A 20335-nucleotide genomic window follows, 5' to 3' on the forward strand; every position below is an offset into this window, starting at 1 on the left:
TACAGAACACCGGATGAAAAGCTAAAAAAATAAATCAATGCAGGTTTTTAAGTTAGAAAATTTGATATGGAAAATAAAGAGAAAAACAACAAGTATAAAAAACTATATCAGCAGTTGAAGATTTGATCCAATTTTGATAGTGGAATAGGTCCATTATTGAGCTCAAGTTTTAGGGCCGAACATTGGAGATCAAGTCCACATTCCTTGAAGACAAATCATTTTTAAAAATACTTATGGGATTTAAGTTATTTACACTAACAATCTAAATATGTGATAGCATATTATTTATTATTTTAATCAGGTTATTGATTAAAACTTATCATAAGATTTTACTTGTAATTACTATCATGTAAATATATTTTATATAGGCATTGTATATAACTTAAATATTTGCTTGAGTATTATACTATATATCAAGAAAAAACATTATAATTATTAATTTGAGTGAAATTTGAGGGTGTAAGCACACTGGTTTTTATGCATATTTCAACTTGCTTATTCTTAAAAAAAAAGTATATAGAACTACTTATTCCTGATCATGGAATTGGAAACCAAAGATAGATGGTTGATTTGACAGAAATGTATATTTTTAGCCGCTTTCAAAAATAATAGTCTATAAAATATATATTGTTTTGTATATATACGTATTATATACATATAATATACATATTTTATATATTTGTTTGCTAGAGAATGTAATTAGTTTCGACCGACCGACTAATTTTATATGTTGTCCATACATGAAAAAATAGGCCTCGTACCAATTATAAGCGAAGTATTATCACTTTTAGCCCGTACTTGAAACTATTTACATATGGTAGCCGAAAAAGTGTATAAATTTTGTATATAATATACAAAATGTATATATATACAAAAAAATATAAATTTTACACATTTTCGGTTATTATTTTTACAGCGGTTATACAATGTCATTTTTCCATTATAAGCAGCTGGGGGCTGGTTCAATTGTTTGGAAGCCCAAATGACACTTCCCTTAAAACTGTGGACGGACATACTTCAACCTAGGGGTGTACATGGACCGGGTTAGTTCAGTTTTTATCAAAACCAAACCAAACCAATTATATTGGTTTGAATTGGTTCGGTTTTGTCGGGTCTTTTGGATTTTTGTTACTTAAATATTATTTCAATCTTACTTTGTTAAATTTTTGATAAGTAAATATATGTTTAGTTAAAATTTAAAAAATTGACAAATATATTATCAATTAAAATATTATTATGGGAGAATTTACTTAGTAACACATGATAATTATCTTTTTAGTCTTCTGGCAATAAATTTTTTTTTGTTGATGTATACTTTTAGGGTTAATCGAATTTAGTAATTAAACATAAAAATCAATATGATACCTAAATAATATTAATCACTTCAAATTCGAAAAAGATATAAAAAATTAATAGATCTTGACATATGAATATGGAAGAACAAAGAGATTGACGTATTTCAGTAACACTTGATAAGAAAGTGATCATATAACCCATTATTTAAGGTTAATAAATATGGAGTACTTCATATTCTATTAAATATTATATCACGTAAGAGAATCCCAAATATTTCAAGACATTTTTAAAAAAAATTCTGTATAAAATCTTATATATATATATATATATATATATATATATATATATATATATATATATATATATATATATATATATATATATATATATATATATATATATATATATATATATTTATATGTCGGTTTGGTTCGGATTTTTTTTACTCAATACCAAACCAAATCAAACCAAACCTAGTCGGGTTTTTTAATCGGTTTGATTTGACTTTTCGGTTTGGTGTAATTTTCCGGTTCGGTTTGTACACCACTACTTCAACCTATTAGCTTTTGGTCCATTTTGCTTTAGATGTGGCAATTTTTTTTCTTAATTACCAAAATATGACAAGTTTGAATATTTATCTTACTAGATAAATCGTGTAAAAGGAACCCTTGTCAAAACAACTTAAACTCCAATTAGGCAGTATTACCTAATGTTGGGAAGATTATAATTTGATACAACGAGTCAAAATAAATATATCTATAAGCACAAGGATGAAAGTAACTACAAATATATGTAATCTTAGTTTTACATATTGATCAAAATCCAAAATCAAGTATTTTGACACCTTTGGTTTTCACTTTATTAAGAGCCCGTTTGGAAATAAGAAATTTTTTTTTTCAAAATTTTTTCACTTTTTTCCGAAATCAGCGTTTGTTCATAAAATTTTCAATTTTCAGTTGAAGATGCATTTTGAAATTTTTCGAAATTTTAAAAAATTCCAAAAAGCTGTTTTTCACTCAGATTACTCACAAAACTTCAAATACAACCCAAAATTATATTCATGTCCAAACACAACTCTAATTTTCAAATACTATTTTCACTTAAAAAAAATTTTCACTTTTTTTTTTGGAATTTTACAATTCTTATGTCTAAACGCCCACTAAAACTTGATGATCCTTTTATAAATGGGCCGATTAGGCCAGTTACAAATGGTTGGAAGAAGGTGAAGATTTTATCGGATGCAAAGAGTATTATTGATATGATCCGGAAAAAAATATCAATACCTCATGGGAGACAGAAGTGATTTGTAAAGACATTTGGAAGGTATAGACTTTGCTTGATCATGTCGACTTTGTTTATATTCCTAGAAGTCTAAACAAACTAGCACCTAACTTAAGCTAAGTTTTCTATTACTTTGTTAAAGGAAGTATCTTGGGGAAACTATTTTCCAAGTTGGATTATAAAGGATGCTATGGGTACCTTCGCTCAAATTATTTATTCGTTGCGTTAATATAATATCTACATTTGATGAAAAAAAAAAGAGAGATTAGGTCAGTTACAATCATTTGTAGGCTTGTAGCACTAAATTGACAATTGTCTTTGAAGGGAGTTAAATGCTAGTAGTAATGCAGTTTATTTGCACGACTAATAAAGGGGTTAATTTTTTCTCCCAAAGGGAAGGGGTGGGGAGGAGGAAACTACAATTCAATAAATATTGTATTTTTTGCTTCTATAAGAGTGTAAAGTAAAGGTTGCAAATGTGCGAGTTGAATAAAATTTAGGTTTGTCAAAACAGATAAGTATCATGATTCAGCTTGTCCAAAGTTTGTTTCGATCAAAATGAATTAATTAAGATATGTCAAATAAAGAGTCGATCGCAATCCATCTCGCGTATATAATTAGTTTAAGTTCTTAAAAACTTACGAAATTCTCAATCTCTAAATTAAATTTTATACATATTGTTAAACTTTAGATTGTGTTTTGATTGATTGAGTTACGCGGCTTAACTTATTAGGCTGGTCATTCAAAAATAATTATATCCGTTAGTTAAATATATAAAAATATGTATATTATATATTAATATACAAAAAATATATATTTTACTGGCTATTAATTATTTTTGGAAGCGACTATACTCCATAATTTTTTTTAACTTATTTTGTCCCCATGATTTGATGTTTTTATTTTGGGCTCAACTATTGATTCAAGTCAACAAACGAATCATAATCCAATTTGTTTAAACTTAAGTAGATTAAAAAAATTATTAAAAAATGAATTGATTTTGGCACCTAAAGTATAGCACGTAGACTAAATCCACACCTAGCTAGTGAGAAGTAAGAGGAAAGTGAGGACAGTTTCAGCAACTCAGTAACCGATTTTCTCTCTTTTATCACTTAAGACTCGGGACTTATTCACTCACAAACTTTACTTCTACTTACAACTACTACACCAAATTCCTATTTCCTTCTTATTTCTAAGTATAGTTTTTACTGTATTTGTCTTAGTTTCATGCAACCAAAATGGCACTTTTGAATCTTGGTTCTAAATCCGAAGCCTTCTGTTGTGAAGGCCAGACTTGGTAATATTTATTATGGGGAGTTTTTTGCATTCTTGGTTATATCTAACATGTTTAGACTACTACTTGTTACGTTCCTCTTTTTTATACCAGTAATATTAGTATGTATTCTCATATTTTTCTATTCTTAGGATTCAATTACTATATATTGTTTCTTTCGTTTCGGTCATCTTATTGTCTTGCTCTTGTTACTACTTATTTTTCATGGCTTCTACACTATTGTTTTTCTTTTTCATTACCGTTGTGCTTATACATTACTTGAGCTGAGGGTCTATTGGAAACAGTCTCTTTACCTCCATACTGCAGGGGTAAGGTCTGCATACAGACTCTATTATGTGGAATTATACTGGGTATGTTGTTGTTGCTTATATCTATCATGTTACTCTATCCATCCTTATTATTTGAAATCTTGTTTTTTCAGACAAGTTAGATAAAATGGCAGGTTCTTCTGTGTTTTCTTAACATTACCTTTTAAGTTTTAACAAGTAATTTATGAGAGAAGTATTCTTGTGTTAAAAATGAGCTTATATGCATATGTTGATTGTGGTTCACTCTTTTTATGTGAACATTTCCAGTGTTATATTCATGTTTCTTTTTTCTGTACATAATATTCTTATTTTTTGTTATTTTTAGTAGAGTTTAAATAATCGATCCAGTACTCCCAAGTGTATTAGTGTGTTAATCTGTGTAATATAAAATTCTAGCTTACTTTTGTATTAGCTGATTAGTGGTCCAAGATATACCATTAGATGTTTGATTTTACTTTCATATATTCTAGATAAAGAATGAAAAGAATGAAAATTTAGGGGCATTTTGGTTTTGATTATGTAACCTAATGTTGATCATATGGATATCTAATTAGTATCCAATAATTTGTCGAACGCCTTTTTTCAGTTGATTTATCTAACATCAACAGTGAATTTATGAAGCTTATGCATAAACTCTGTTCAGGCGTTGTAAATCAGGACTTCCAAGTGATATTACAATTGAAATTGGAGAAATGTCCTTTTATCTACACAAGGTACACTCTTTGATTGCTTATTCTCTTTAAGTTCAATTTTTTTGGGACTGAGGCGTAGTTGTTATTGTTGTTAGCATTTCTCGTAGTATCTTCTTTGCTAATGCACTTAACGCCATTCCGGAAATCGACATATACTTGTCTCAATTCTTCCCTTTTGTAATCTATGGTTAACTCAAGATGATATTCACAATCAAAATCTATGGTTTGTATTCTGTGTTTAATCTTAGCCTTCGATCTCTATTACTACCTGAGTTTCCCTTGTGTCGGTTTTCTTATTGCATTGTTATTTTGTTGTTGTTACTGTTCTTGCCTTCATTATTTTCAACTTGGCTTCTTCATTGCTGTTTTTCTTTTTCAAACCTGTTGTGAATCACTTTTCTTGAGCCGAGGGTATATCGGAAACAACCTCTCTACCTCCACAAAGTAGGGGTAAATTCTGCGCACAAATTACCTTCCCCAACCCCCAAATTGTAGGAATATATAGGTTATGTCATTGTTGTTGTTGTTGAAAACCAAAATCTAAAACAACTCACTTAATTGTGCTGCAGTTCCCTTTGCTCTCAAGAAGTGGACTTCTAGAAAAGCTTATGAGTGAATCGACCAAAGAGGATGGATTGGTATGCGTTCTGCAGCTTACTGATATACCTGGTGGAGCTAAAGCATTTGAGTTAGTAGCCAAATTTTGTTATGGTGTTAGATTTGAACTCACACCTCTAAATGTAGTGAGTCTTAGATGTGCATCTGAGTATTTGCAAATGACCAACGAATACGGTGAAGGAAATCTAGTTGCACAAACGGAGGCTTTTCTTAACGATGTTTTTGGGAATTGGACAGACACAATAAAAGCTTTAGAAACCTGTGAAGAAGTTTTACCACATGCTGAAGAGCTTCATATTGTGTCGAGATGCATAAACTCGTTGGCGATGAAAGCTTATGGCGATTCAAAGTTACTTAATTGGCCTGTAATGGAGAATAGTAATGATAATACTGCAGGTTCTGATGTATGGAATGGTATAAGTACTGGAACGAAGTCACAGCCAATGACTGATGATTGGTGGTACGAAGATGTGTCGTTCCTCAGCTTACCTCTCTACAAACGTTTAATTCAGGCTGTTGAAGCTGGAGGAATGAGGCCTGAAAATATATCAGGCGCCCTCGTGTTTTATGCAAAGAAATACATTCCTTTAATGAATAGGCAAGCGAGTTTCAAGGACGCTAGTCATGCTAAATCAGCATCCACGCCATCAGAGGCAGATCAGAGGGCGCTTCTTGAAGAGATCGTGGAGTTATTACCAAAACAGAAAGGAGTAACAGAGACTAGGTTTCTTCTGAGGTTGCTCCGTACTGCTATGATGTTGCAAGTTAGTCCGTCGTGCAGAGAAAATTTGGAGGGAAGAGTCGGGTTGCAATTAGATCAAGCTACACTTGATGATTTGCTAATACCAAATATTGGTTACTCGGTCGAGACTTTATATGATATCGACTGTTTTCAGCGTATTCTGGACCATTTCTTATTATTAGACCAGGCTTCTGCTGCTGCATCTCCATGTATAATGGAAGAAAATCAATTGGTGGAAGGTAATCAGTCTTTGGCTTCAATAACAAGGGTGGCCAATTTGGTGGATTCATACCTTTCTGAGGTGGCGCCTGATGTTAATTTCAAGTTTCCGAAATTTCAGTCTCTTGCTGCTGCAATCCCAGATTATGCTAGGCCACATGCTGATGGTATCTATCGTGCAATCGATATATATTTGAAGGTAACAAAGTAATTCTTTTAGTTTATGATGATACAGTCAAACCTCTCTATAACAATCTCGTTTCTTCCAGATTTTTTTGATTGTTATAGCGAAGTGATGTTATACAGAATATATATTTTAACATAGCATGGAAATTGGTTCCGAAGGGAACTTGGTTTTTATAGAGAATGATTGTTTATAGCGATGATGTTATAGATAGTGTGGCTGTAGTTAATGATCTAAACATAAGCGAGAAATTTAACAAAATTAGTATGTGAGTTAAGTAGTGACCTACAACATTTTCAATTTTAGGCACATCCTTGGCTTACAGATATTGAAAGAGAGCAAATTTGCAGACTAATGAATTGCCAGAAGCTTTCGTTAGAGGCGAGCACACACGCTGCTCAAAACGAGAGACTACCTCTAAGGGTTATCGTTCAAGTCTTATTCTTTGAACAGCTTCGACTACGTACATCCATTTCAGGATGGTTTTTTGTGTCTGATAATCTTGACAACTCACAAAATCTAAGTGGAGGGATGGGACAACATGGTGACAACACTAGACAGGGAAGGGGATCAAGCATTGAGGACATGAGGGGACGTGTTTCGGAGCTTGAAAAGGAGTGTAACAACATGAAGGAAGAGTTTCAGAAGCTGGTAAAAACAAAGAGAAGGTGGAATATATTTTGCAGAAGAAAATCTCAGTGTAACTCGAAATCAGGAAAGCCAAGTGAAGCTGCAACATGTCCCACTTTTCCAAAAATTCACTAGTAAGTGTAGTGGAGTTGTTTTGTTACTATTTTGGCAATTCAAAAGGGTTTGAATTAGTTTTAGAGTCGTGTTTACACTTAACACAGGAAACAGGTCGTTTCGACATTTGCCAACATTTAGATTGTACAGTTTCTGGTGGGGTGAGGCTGAGGGGGGAGGGAAGTTAAGGTTTCTTATGTTTTCTTGAATATCAGAATTTGTTTGCAGAAATTATACAGTTTAACATATGAAACACATTGCTATATATTAATAAAATTGCACATCAGAAATGTTGAATGATCCAAGTACAATAGCTTGAAATGAGTCTTCACTGCCCAAGCCTGGTTGTCTCTATCTTCTTTAATCTTAAGTGAGGTGAAGAGCCTAACCTTTTCTAGATCTAAGGATTGACTGATGTTGTTGCTATTGGAAAACACCTGTATTTACATTTTCCAGGAATTAGCTGTTGTGAGTTACTATTACTCTATGAGATGGTAACAGGTAATCCATAAGTTGAATGGTAACTCAATGGATTTATAAGATACTATTTAAGTAGAAATAGTGTCCACTGGTCACTTTTTGGCCCATTGACATGAAACTCCATGGTAATGTTTGAAATTCCATGACACATTATTGCTCTTCAGGGATTTTTTACCGTGTTTATACCATATTTACTCTACCTTTATTTTAAATTGTTTATCAAACTCTACCGTATTGATATGATTTTGTGCTTGTTTAATTGTGCACCAAACTCTACCAGATTAGCGTGACTTTGTATTATCTGCATTTCATCTATTTGTTAAACATATCACAACTTTACCTAGTTGGCAATGATTTTGTATTTGTTCAATTTTTCATCAATCTCTATCAGACTAACATGACTTAGTGTAATATGCAATCGACCTATCTGTTAAATTATTTATCAAAATCTATCTAATAGTCACAATTTATCTGTGTTGTCCAACAAGTATTTTTCGAAAATGCAATTTAGTGCAGAACAGTATGACAAAATAGTAAAACTTTTAGCTATAAATATTATATTACTATATTGCATTTGATACTGAACTCTACCATGTCGCTAGATCTTAGTTGAAGCCTACACAAAGGAAAGGACACAGGGTCCATTTATTAAATGCCACCAATTAGCGAAAAAATTCAAAAATAGCCAGATTTACAAGTGGTAATTGAAAAATAGTCACAGTTTCAAAAGTAATCGAAATTTAGTCACTTTTCATGTAAAGATAAATCTGAATGAAAAAACTGTTCAAAATTCAAAAAATATTCCAGCATAATATACTGGAGTTCCAGTATAATATATCGATCCAGCATAATATGCTGGAAGTTCATACACAAGTGTACCAATCTCCAGTATATTATGCTGGAACTTTTCGCGCGTTGGAGTTCCAGCATAATATGTAGGAAGTTCATACACAAGTGCATCAATCTCCAGTATATTATGCTGGACCGATCTGTGTTGCAGCAAAATAGTGGCTATTTTTCAATGACTTTGCAAACGCTAGCTATTTTTTAATTATCAGTCCGAAAATTGGCTAGCCCGTACTATTTTTACCCAATTACGAGGATATTCCCCTAAGACGAGCCAATTGTTTTTTGGATGTCAACCTTGTATCTATCGAAGGGGCCCAATTTCTTAGTGGTCTCATTTTTAGGCCTTGTTGAATTGGGCTCTAGGATCCTCGCCACATTACTTCAACCAGGCTCACTATTTCTCCATTCCTCTCTAAAAATAAAGAAGAGGTAAAGACGTCAAATTTCAATCACTTAAAACTATGTACAGTGACCCCAGTTACAAAGATTTTTTTTTTAAAGAATGAATGAATTATCTGATATGAGACCCAAAATCAACAAATTTAACCATCACAAATAGGATTACTTTTTTTCTCTTCTTTTCTTTTTTATGAATGGGAGTAATAAATTTAGCCTCCAATATTATGAGAGATGCAACTTTTTTTAAAATTTGGAGCATACATTTTGTAGGTACTAGAAGCATACTGCTTCAAATTTATTTCCTTTCAAATCATTTTAAATGAATAAATCCCAAAAGATTTCAACAAAACATTATAGGCATTTTGATTATTTCAAAATCATAAAAAAAAAAATAAAAAAATGTACAAAGCTAAATGGGGAACAGAAGTAATATGCCAGCTATAAAACTGTTCTCCCTTGAGGAATTATTATCATTGCTATGGCAGGCAAATATTATCCTCTCTTTTTTTTCTTTAATTTTTTAAATAATCTATGAGCTGACATTTTTCTTCCCACTAACAAAACAATCACCTACTCAAACGTCTCATCTTTGGCTTTCTACTATCCCTTTTGCAAAAATGAATTCAAGATTTAATTTTGACGCGTTCAACTATTAAGGTTTTAAGCGCTAAATTTATTATATTTTTGAAAGAATAAATTCAAAATTTAATTATTTGTTGAAATTTTAATAATTTTTCACGTAAATACCTGTGTATTTTGCGTCAAAATTAATAATATAAGTCACTAGTTCGAGCTGTGGAATCAGCCACTGAACACATCCTTTGAGATGCGATCATTTTCCGGATCCTGTGTGAATGCGGGATGAGACTGCGCTTGAATTCATTGCGAATAGGTTCCATCTGCCTTTGAAATAAAGTTGTGCTGCACCAAAAATAGCTGTTCAAACTCACCAACTTATCCAAAGTATAATTACAAATGATTGTGTTGCTCTGAATAATTTTATGTTTGCCTACAAAAAGATGAAAGTACCAATTTTTTCTGCTGTTTACGCTAATAATGTACTTAGCACCAATTAGGCTGTCTATTTCAGTTGTTAATGTATATATGATGTCTTGCTCTATTTTAACAAGTTGGCGAATTTGTATACTTTAGCCTTATAAATGAAAGTAACATCCACTTGTGGTTAGAGGGCACGTTTGTCAACTGTTGAGTACCATACAATGCAGAGTTATTATGCTTAATAATGTTGAGGTTTTTGAGACAAATTCAATGGTTCAAATTAATAGGGACACGTGTCACAGACTCACTTAAATAAAGGAAGAAATAAAAAATCCTCTCATTTCCCAACAGTTTACGCAAGATTTTGCATAAGCGATATCAGTCTATTATTACAACTCTGACTTGTATGAATTTATATTTGGGGTTGTGAAATTTTATTACTATATATTTTGTGGAGTGATTGCATGTAATTAAATCTATGTTCACGCAACTTTATACAATTTTTATTATGAAAATTTATGGCACCAAAAAGGCCAAGAAATAACACTCTCCATTAATATTGGAAAGTTTGGTCAAGTGAAGTGGGTACTTTTTTGGGTTTTTTTCACTTTTAAGCCGCGTATTTACATTTGCTAGTCGAAAAAGTATATAAAATTTATATAATTTTTGTATATAACATATATATATATATATATATATATACAAAAATATATATCTTTTCGGCTATTATTTTGAGCGTGGCTATACAGTGTCATTTCCACACTTTTTAATATTTTTCAACGTTTCCTATGTTTCAACATCATTTCAGAGTACATTCCTTATGGATTTTCATAATTAAAGCCCAAGCAAGAAACCCATTGAAATTGACTCTTCAACTGCCTTTTGGCACCTTCTACATATTCTCCAACTAAAGCCAGTTAAGCATTCCCTAGTAGTGGTTCACTCGTATATGACCAAGTGAAACTGGGGACCAACATTAGGCTATCATTTTGTCTAGAATAATCAAATAGACCACATGCTCCTCTCCTTGCTTTGCAACTAGTTAGCCATAGCTTTCACTCATTGGGACACTAAAGGCGGATCTAGAGCGAGTTCTGTGGGTTTAAATCCACTTTTATAACTTGGTAGAGTAGAGGGGTCACTGGTTGAGTAGTCCGCTCATGTGCTCCTTCCAGCTTCAAATCATGGGTCCGTCTCTGATTATACATAACAAAAAAATGAAAATTGTGTATTCTGACAGTACGTGCTTTAAATTCTGAATTAGCTTATGGGTGACACGTGTCAATATCTCATTCGTTGGCGAGGGGACCGACCACAACTTATTGTTACCCGGAATAAGAAGCAGAGGGCCCTTCCTTCTCCCTCTTATCAGCTCCGGCCGGCCTCCTTTCTGTTACCTGTCATTGGTGGTGGATCATAGCTTTGTTATGGTTGTCTCATAGTTGAAACCTTAACAGCAAACATCAATCGGATATCAGTTGAAACATGTGCTTCTGTTAGAGGACATGGTCCCTATTCTCCACTTATACTTAATCAAAAGCTTTCTTACTTTATTTTATAGACAGTTTAATTATCTTGTATTTAGTACTATTAGTTGGTCCTCAGCTAGAGGAGCATCATTGGCAATTGTGTCTCATTGTCAATGCAGTATAGATACTAGATGAAGAAAAGAGAAAAGGACATAAAAATGCCTTTATTTGATAGTAACAATCTAGTTATTATTAACAAGTTGCTATTTCTATTGTTGACCTTGAATATGAATGTGGTGAAAGGAATAAGTAAATTCACATAGTCAAAGAAGAAAGTACAGAGATGACATGTTACCAATTGATCAACATGATGTTATGCCACCAAGAATGCAAGGACAAACCTGTTTACAATATTTTATGTTTGCCTCAAGTACTTGAGAATAGTCTTGGAGCAACGGTAAAGTTGTCTGTATGTAATTTACAAGTCACGGGTTCGAGACGTGGTGAAATTAGATTCGAGCCGTGATGGAATGATTCTTGCATTAGGGTAGGTTGTCTACATCACACACCTTTAGGGTGCGGCCCTTCTCCAAACCCTGCGTGAAAATTGGATACTTCACACACCGGACTGCCCTCGAGTAATTATCTAAGATTCAATCAGGGTAAATAATGGACCCTTTTTCAACAATTGGAGGATCAATTTTCAGGTTGTTGGTGTTCTTTAAAATCAAGTTGGAAAACAATCCTTATGATAAACTGAAGAAAATTTACATAAAGAAAAAGAAACAGAGGAGCAAAAAGAAAAGCTTGGTAAGTTGACATTAAAAGGGAAGTCCATATGCATCTTAGTAGTTACAGCTTACAGTAAAATAAGGACATTTCCATGTGAAGGGAGAATAGGACATATGCTGCGGTCTGTCATTTCTAGATTGATTTACAAAAAAAAGTATCCCCCACACAACAAAAATTAAGAATTTCATTCAAGTTAGCTTCTTCCAGTTTGATATTTTCAATTCCTAATGCACACTTCTATGCTGCAATTCCATTCTTTTTTCACCGCGCCATTTCTTCTGCTTGCGGATAGCCAAGCTGCTCCATCTCCCAGCTCAATTTGGAAGCAACTTGTTCGTGGCAAGGAACATATTCCTGCAATTGCAAGATATATGCAGTTTATTAAGTACGGACTGTCATATCGACCAATGCTAGTATTATATAATACGAACGACATCATACCAACATATTTCTCCATTTTAACCAGAAGAGATCAATGTTTCTTGGCTGTTAATGAAGCTTAGAGAAACATAACAAGTCCATTTTTAAGGTTATTCGCGTAACGACATGCATAAGATATTACCTCCAGTTTCTTGACCAGCTCCTTCGCTGTTGGTGCAGATACAATGATCTCGCGAGCATTGGGACTAATGAACCCTTCCTCCACAGCTTTGTCAATAAATGACAATAATGAATTGTAATATCCATCCACATTCAGCAATCCTACCTGCAAAATTACATTGCATATGGCTTTTAATTCTGAATTTGTCGTGCTAGATTGCATAGGTACAAAATAACAGAAATGATAAAAGAAATTGCATGCATCAATATATACCGGCTTATCGTGGATGCCAAGTTGTGCCCATGTAATCACTTCAAGTAGCTCCTCAAGTGTGCCATAACCACCTGGATGCAATGGAGTATTTCATTATCCTAAAATTTCATAAGTGCCAATGGGATATGCAACGGTATTCAAAATCTGTTTTTTAATCAATAACAAGTAATATTTTACCCTATACATAGCTTCACCCCCGGTTTTATTCATTAGTCAAACTAACTGTGCTTTAGATTGTGAAATATTAAGTAAGAAGCCTTTCGGAAAAACTGCAGAAGAATGATACAAGTAATGAATAAAGGTTATAGATAAAAGGGTTAGAGCTATAATTTTAGCTCACATGTGCATTTATTACTCCATGGCAAAAGAATTGACTTATTGTGCTTTGTATACAACAATGCTCTTTTCTGTCTCATACTGCAGTAAATTATGACTTCCTACAACTTTCTCAAACTGACTTTGTTGTCTGAATTTTGGCATTTATTGACCTCATCCTTCAGCAAATAGGATGCATGCTCCTCTGCTAAGATCTTAGGCTATAATGTCTCTGAAAAAAAATATTTTTTATTTGGTTTTGAAGCTTTGTGAAATGCAGCCACAATAAGTGTATGTCCACTTGAATTTTTTGGAGAAATAGAATTCCTTGAATAGAGTGAGCATGATGCCTTCTTAGGTACATCAGCTAGTTGTCATTTACAATTTTGTGAAAGTGTGACAGTTTTCTCTTTTTTATTTTTCTAAGGGAAGATTTTTGCAGGAGGAAAACTCAGAGGCTATATGCACATTTAAGGAAAAGAATAAAATCACAGAACCCAGTTATCTTTTAAGCAGTGAAACAGCTCTTAATTTTCAGTGCAAGATGTTGATAGGTCAACACACTAGGGTTTGAACTGTAGGTTTCTAATCATGAGTCTTGGGGTTTGTGAGACTTCAAAGAACCAAACTGATTATTTTCAAGATTTCACATTTTTCTGTAATAGGTGTCAACTAGGTCTACTACTTAACTAGGATTTTATTTATTAAGCTTGTCCTCTGCCTTTTTGGATAGAACATCCCTCATTTGCCAAGAAGAGACAATTCCCCAAACCAAGAGCAATTAACTTGTTTTGGTACTTTTATACAAGAGGAAAGTATATCAAGTCCATATGAAATCTTGAAACAATCTCTAAATGCTACTCATTTAGTACTTTTCGCTTTTCGAGATCCAAACTGTGGATATTTTGATCAACATTTTGAAATATATTTTTTTGTCATATTGACACGAGAAGAATTACAACTTATAGTACTTCTCGTATAGGTTACCATCTAAATTTTAACTTTAAAATGTTGAATTAATCAAAATCTAATTTAACTTCAAAGATTAGTCAAATTAACTCTCGAAAAACGAAAAGGTTCACATAAACGGCAACAGAGAGTATCATTAATGCACACAGTAGATGTTACTTCTCTTAAAAGTTATTGAGGAAATGTAAAGGAATACTAAGCTTAGAATATGACAATCTGAACTCTGAAAAGAATAAAACAGAGAAGAGAGATGGTGAATCTATGCCCAAATTAGCAAAACTAAAAGCACCTGATATCCTTTTTTTTTATTGGCAAGAGTGAAAATTGGAGTTGCAGTTCTTATACCAACCTGGTAAGGCAATAAAAGCATCAGAATGCCTAGCCATTTCTGCTTTCCTTTGATGCATATCTGCAACTGCCTTCACTTCTCCTACTGTTTCACCAGTTAACTGTTGAAAGGATAATAAAATATTGATTTTTTTGAAATATGTGCTTCTTGGGAGAAATGAAGGAAAAAAAGGGTGTGTGGTGGGGGTTAAAGGGTCAGAGTAAAACAAGTTTCTGGTTGTAGTGTAGTGCATTAATGCAGTGAAAGCAATGATGAGTTTTTCAGAAAATGGTGAAGTTAAATCCCAAAAATCTTGATTTTGAAGATGAAAGTTATCACCAACATATACACTACTAAATAAACATATATACATGTACATGTATCGGTACCACAAACAGCCCGGTGCCCTAAACACCAGATATGCGCGGGAAAGATCCGAACCACAAGGGTCTATTGTATACATTCTTACCCTATATTTCTGCAAGATGCTATTTCTACGGTTCGAACATGTGACCTCTTGATCACATGATAAAAACTTTACCAATTACGTTAAGTTTCCCTTCCAATGCCACAAACAGCCAAGAAAGAAAACTACAAGAGCTCTAAAAGCAGGAAACAGAGTGAATAAAGCATACTACTCAGAAAAAGGAAAAATCAGAGAAAACATTAGCAACCTAAGAATGCATAAAACTAGTGAAAAGCCAGCTGCCAAAGTACTATGGGATATGGATAAGGCTAATAAGGACCAAGAAAGAAGCAGTGTTCTTCAAAATTACAAGGAAAAGGAAAGCACAGACAATGAAATATTTATGACTATTATTTCTTTTGTACATCAAAACAGACAGAAACCATTGTTAATATTTTAAAGAGTAAAGTACTCCTAACTGCTAAATAACTCAAAGTCTCAACTCATAAACCATGGAATATACTATTGAGTTTTTCTTTAATAATATAATAATCAAGAAAGGCCTAAGACTTTTCAAGATTACAGCAGACAAACCTCTCTAGGCATGAGTGTCTTGGGAATAACTCTGCAGGTAGACAATAACATGACAAAAAATTAGTGGTTTAATTGGAGAAGAAATCAAGAACACTAAACATAATAGTAGTAATAATTAAGAAGTTTTACTCAATTGCTCATGTTTAAAAAATACTACTACTAATTAGTTAAATAAATACTTTATCTCATTCTCACCCAATAACATGCCTACCACCATCATGAACTGCTTGTGAAACCAAACCCATTAGGCCTATGCTGCCTCCACCATAGACCAAATCGATGTTTCTTGAGACCTTCAATAAGAAGCAAACTCAGATCAGTCCAAGTACTTATTAACCAAAACAACATAAAAGAAAAAAAGGTGGATTTTGGGTCTACAACATCTAATCAGTCTTAAAAACTTTAAGCACATTCACATTTTGTAAAGATGAAAATGGATAACACCATACCCCAAAACCAAATCTAGTTTGCATATACGAAGAAGATGATGAGGCATAAATTGAAGATATTCCACAATGAGAGAATACAAAGGAAAGTAAGCAGAGAACATTGTTTATTTGAAAAAGGAAAGTAACTTCAAGAAAAGAGAACCTAGACATGGATAGTATGGGTAACACACCTAAATGACCAGAAACACATACACACACACAGAAACATGACCACAAAACACACACACACACAGAGCGAGAGAATAGAGGGTTGTTGTTTGACAGGGATATAGAAACATTGCATGCAAGCTTTTCACCCTCAAAGAAACATCACATTTGCATGAAAAAGTTTTACCCAAAAACAGAGAATCAACCTAAAATTCCAATCAACATGTATATACATTCCTTTAAAACTTGCATTAACTTTAAAAAAGACCCCATTTTACCATTTTACATTAGCTTTGCAAAAACACCCAAATGAGGAAAAAGTCAGAAAACAACACATTCTCAGTCCAAGAAGACATTAATAACTGTACCAATTCATTGCCAAGCTCAATGGCAGCATCTTGATAACTACTCTTCTTGCCTTGACTACTCCCACAAAACACACAAATCCTCTTGAATTTTGATACTACCATCACATCACTGATCATCTCCCTCTCCATTTCTTTAAAGTTTTATCCTTTCTATTAACTCTGTTTCCTACAAAAAGACCCCCTTTTTGTTTTTGCCTAAGCCAAATTCAAAGAAACAAACTTTTAGCTGTGTTACACCCTTTTGCAAATGAACTCTCAATATATATTTATAGAGGCAGAAAAACACAGACTATAGGCATTTTTTTTTCTTCACATATACGTGTGTGCCAAAAAAGAATAATACCTATAGACCCTTTTAGCTTGACCACTCAATAGTGTCCAATTGCTTCACTACCATTTACATATGGGGCTATGGCACGTGACTAACACTTAGCACGCTTATTGTTTGTGCTCTCTCTAGCACGTGTGGACCACCTTATTTCTTTTAAGTTTTTTTTTTCATTAATTAGTTGGTCTTCTAATTATAAAATAAGCTCTTCAGAAAGAAAAAAAAATGTGTTAAGGTAAGATTCCTCCAAATTTTATGGAAAATGGGACTATAATAGATATTTTTTTTTTGGAAAATTCATAGGAAAACTTATGGTCGTTATCCTTCTGGTGCGCATTGAATAACCTACTCACTGTGCAATAGCTCGCAAATTATACACGGGATGTGCTCTGACTGAGAAGGCTGCTAGTGAGGTATATTAATCGGGGTGCTCTCTCTAGCAGGTGTGGACCTCCTTATTTTTTTTAAGTTTTGTGTTTTCATTAATTAGTTGGTCATCTAATTATAAAATAAGCTCTTCAAAAAGTAGAAAAATTAAGGTACTTTTTTCTCCCAATTTTATGGGAACTGCGACTATATATGATAGGTATATCAATCTATTTTTAAATTGTATATTATCATCAATGATTTAGGCCTTTACATATTTCATTATTTCATCCTTTTTATTAGGTATATCTATCATGACTAAAGTTTAATTTCTAATAATATTCAGATGTAAGCGAAGCTTTTATTGAGCCAGGGGTCTACCAAAAATAACCTCTTTATCTCCACAAAGTAGGATTGAGGTCCGTGTACATATTAATTTCCGCATACCCCATGTGTGAGTATACACTGGGTATGTTGTTATTATTGTATTCAAATATAAGCGAACTAGGAATGGATATAAATATTACTATAGTTTCGAAGGGAGTTTTGCGCCACGGTAAGACTTGGTGTCGTGTGAACAGTTTCAAGTCGTGAAAATAATTTTTAAGAAAAAATATAAGGTAAAACTGTATATCATAGATTCAATGTAGTCCAATTTTTTCTCGGACTAGTGAACAACAGGAGTTTATTGTATCGAACTGCCCTTTATTATTAGAGTATAAGTGAAATGTCAAGTTTTCCTTGGGTATAAACTTTTTGTAGTAGAAAAACAATCACAATTAACTAGCTAGAAAAGGTAACATTTGCATGTTACTCTATTTAACAATTTTAAAAATGAAAAAGTTAAATTTGAACCAAAAGGAACAGCAAGACGAAACAACCTAACATGTCAAGGCAGAGTCAATATATAGAAAAAGAAATGAAACTAATATACCAAGTAGTAGTAATTTCTAGAATTATTGGTAAGAAAGCAACTGTTTGGTACTTGGTGTTTTCTTACTTCCCTTTTAGTTAGGGCCAAAGGGTCCATACCCTTCTTTCCTCACCCATGACGTTCAATCTACACCAACTTTTTTCAAAAGTTTTTTTTTATATTTTTATAGTGTCCAAGGATGAGTTTAGAAACAATCCTTTTACCTTGAGATAAGATATGCGTATACATTATTCCAAAGACGAACACATGATTTGAAAGTGGCATAGCACATGAACGAACTGCTCAACCAGTGCCTTGTTGGTCTTTTGATCGTAAAGGTTCCAAATAAAATATATAATTATTTTCAATATATATACACATATATATTAAGAACTTTTTTCTAGGTTAACGGTGTATGGTGACCCCTCTAATATATACATAAGTCCGTCTCTGCATTATTCTCCACAGACCCCACATTATGAGAATATACTAGGTACGTTGTTGTTATTGGTTTAAGAAGGTGCTTATTTGAAGTTTCTTTTTACTATTATATGACACATTCGGAGGATGTTTTTACAAATAAGTTTTGGGTAATTTTCTTAGCAAAGGCAGTAAAAAGAAGAAGAAAGTGGAAAAGTAGGGAAAATCGATGGGATTATTTTTTCCAAAAATCTGATGATTTCCCTTCTACTGAACATTTGGGGGAGGGAGAGAATAGAAAAAATGTAATCACTCGCTGTTTACACTAATTTAACAATTATATAGAATATGTTTTAGATTTTACATATATATTATTGCCACTTTTCTATTATTATTTTACTCCAGTTATTATTTAACAATAGGATTTGAACTCGTGATATTGTAGGATCAAATTGTGGTCTTTTGATTTCTTTAGAGATAATATCCTTTTATTAATTTAATTTTCTCTTTTTCCACTCATTTTCCTATATTCTTGGAGATTCCATCTTCAAAAATAGAAACAAAAAGAACCTAAATTGAAAGTCAAAAAGATCTAGTAACATAATCATTCCAAGGTCCCAATTTCCCTCCTTTTTTCTTTATTTTGGATTTCCAGTCTCCAACTTCATTTCGAAAAGAGTTAAAAAGACCCTAAGAATATTCCATATGAAGTCAAACATTGTCTATATCTTAGAGAATACTCAAGTAATACATCATAAGGAATTATAAGGATTAGAGTAACAGTTTAGCGATTGCAACTCGTCTTGCATTATTTAAGCGTTCGAGCCGTGTAAATAGCCATTAATTCTTGCATTAGGGTAGGTTGCCTACATTACACCCCTTAAGATACGATTCTTACCCCGATTCTGCGTGAATACGAGATGTCTTGTGCACCAGACTGCCCATTTTTTTAGAGTTATAGTTTAGCGATTGCAACTCGTCGCATTATTTGAGCGTAAAGTTTCAATTTTACATGAGCCCTTTCATCTTTTATCTTCCTCTTAATTACTCGTTATTAATGAACATATCCCACTCCGCAAGAAGAAAAAAAAGGGAATTAAAGAACTTGTCAATAAAGAAGAATTTAAAAAAAAGGCTAGTCTGGTGCATTATGTTTCCGCTATGCGTGGGTTCAAGAACGCCGGTCCACGAGGGTGTAAAAAAGGATGCTGAAGCAGAAAATCACTTATAAAATAAACAACAGGAACGCCATAAGCTAGCAAAACAGATAGAATATTCTACCTTTCTGGAAAAAACAGTACTATATGTAAACTTTTCTTAATCTGGTTTTCTTTGCCTTTTCTCCCTGCAAACATTGAAAAGATTAGTACCTTTACAACTGCAAAAAGGTTATAAATGGACATTGCAAAACAAATGTTTTCTCCTTTTGTTTTCTCTACTAAAAACAATAGTAGTAATAAACTAGTAGTAGCATGCTTACTACAATTTACGAGTAATTACAATAAATAAATTAACAACACTACATTTTATGGGCAAATACATGGGAAAACTT

At 32.9% G+C, this 20335-nt stretch overlaps 2 protein-coding genes across 3 annotated transcripts; one reads left to right on the forward strand and one right to left on the reverse strand.

Annotated features, from left to right (window-relative positions):
- The first annotated feature begins 3726 nt into the window (after positions 1-3726).
- LOC104092653 (BTB/POZ domain-containing protein At5g03250-like) lies at positions 3727-7668 on the forward strand. Of its 2 annotated transcripts, none has more exons than XM_009598306.4 (4): positions 3727-3874; positions 4823-4892; positions 5441-6649; positions 6941-7668. In XM_009598306.4, the coding sequence occupies exons 1-4, from the start codon at positions 3816-3818 to the stop codon at positions 7397-7399; spliced, it is 1797 nt and encodes a 598-aa protein (XP_009596601.2). In that variant the 5' UTR covers positions 3727-3815; the 3' UTR covers positions 7400-7668. The 2 variants fall into 2 exon arrangements, with proteins under 2 accessions (XP_009596601.2, XP_033511113.2); XM_033655222.2 differs by lacking the exon at positions 3727-3874 and adding an exon at positions 3889-4221.
- A 4701-nt stretch (positions 7669-12369) lies between these two features.
- LOC104092654 (cytokinin riboside 5'-monophosphate phosphoribohydrolase LOG3) lies at positions 12370-17082 on the reverse strand. Its single transcript, XM_009598309.4, has 7 exons — positions 16757-17082; positions 15988-16085; positions 15793-15823; positions 14814-14913; positions 13181-13251; positions 12929-13072; positions 12370-12720 (listed from the first exon to the last, which is right to left on the reverse strand). Exons 1-7 carry the CDS (start codon positions 16883-16885, stop codon positions 12628-12630), a joined length of 666 nt encoding a protein of 221 aa, XP_009596604.1. The 5' UTR covers positions 16886-17082; the 3' UTR covers positions 12370-12627.
- Between the last annotated feature and the right edge of the window lie 3253 nt (positions 17083-20335).

This window comes from Nicotiana tomentosiformis, chromosome 7 (assembly GCF_000390325.3).
Source record: "Nicotiana tomentosiformis chromosome 7, ASM39032v3, whole genome shotgun sequence".
In the NCBI taxonomy this organism is placed as follows: domain Eukaryota; kingdom Viridiplantae; phylum Streptophyta; class Magnoliopsida; order Solanales; family Solanaceae; genus Nicotiana; species Nicotiana tomentosiformis.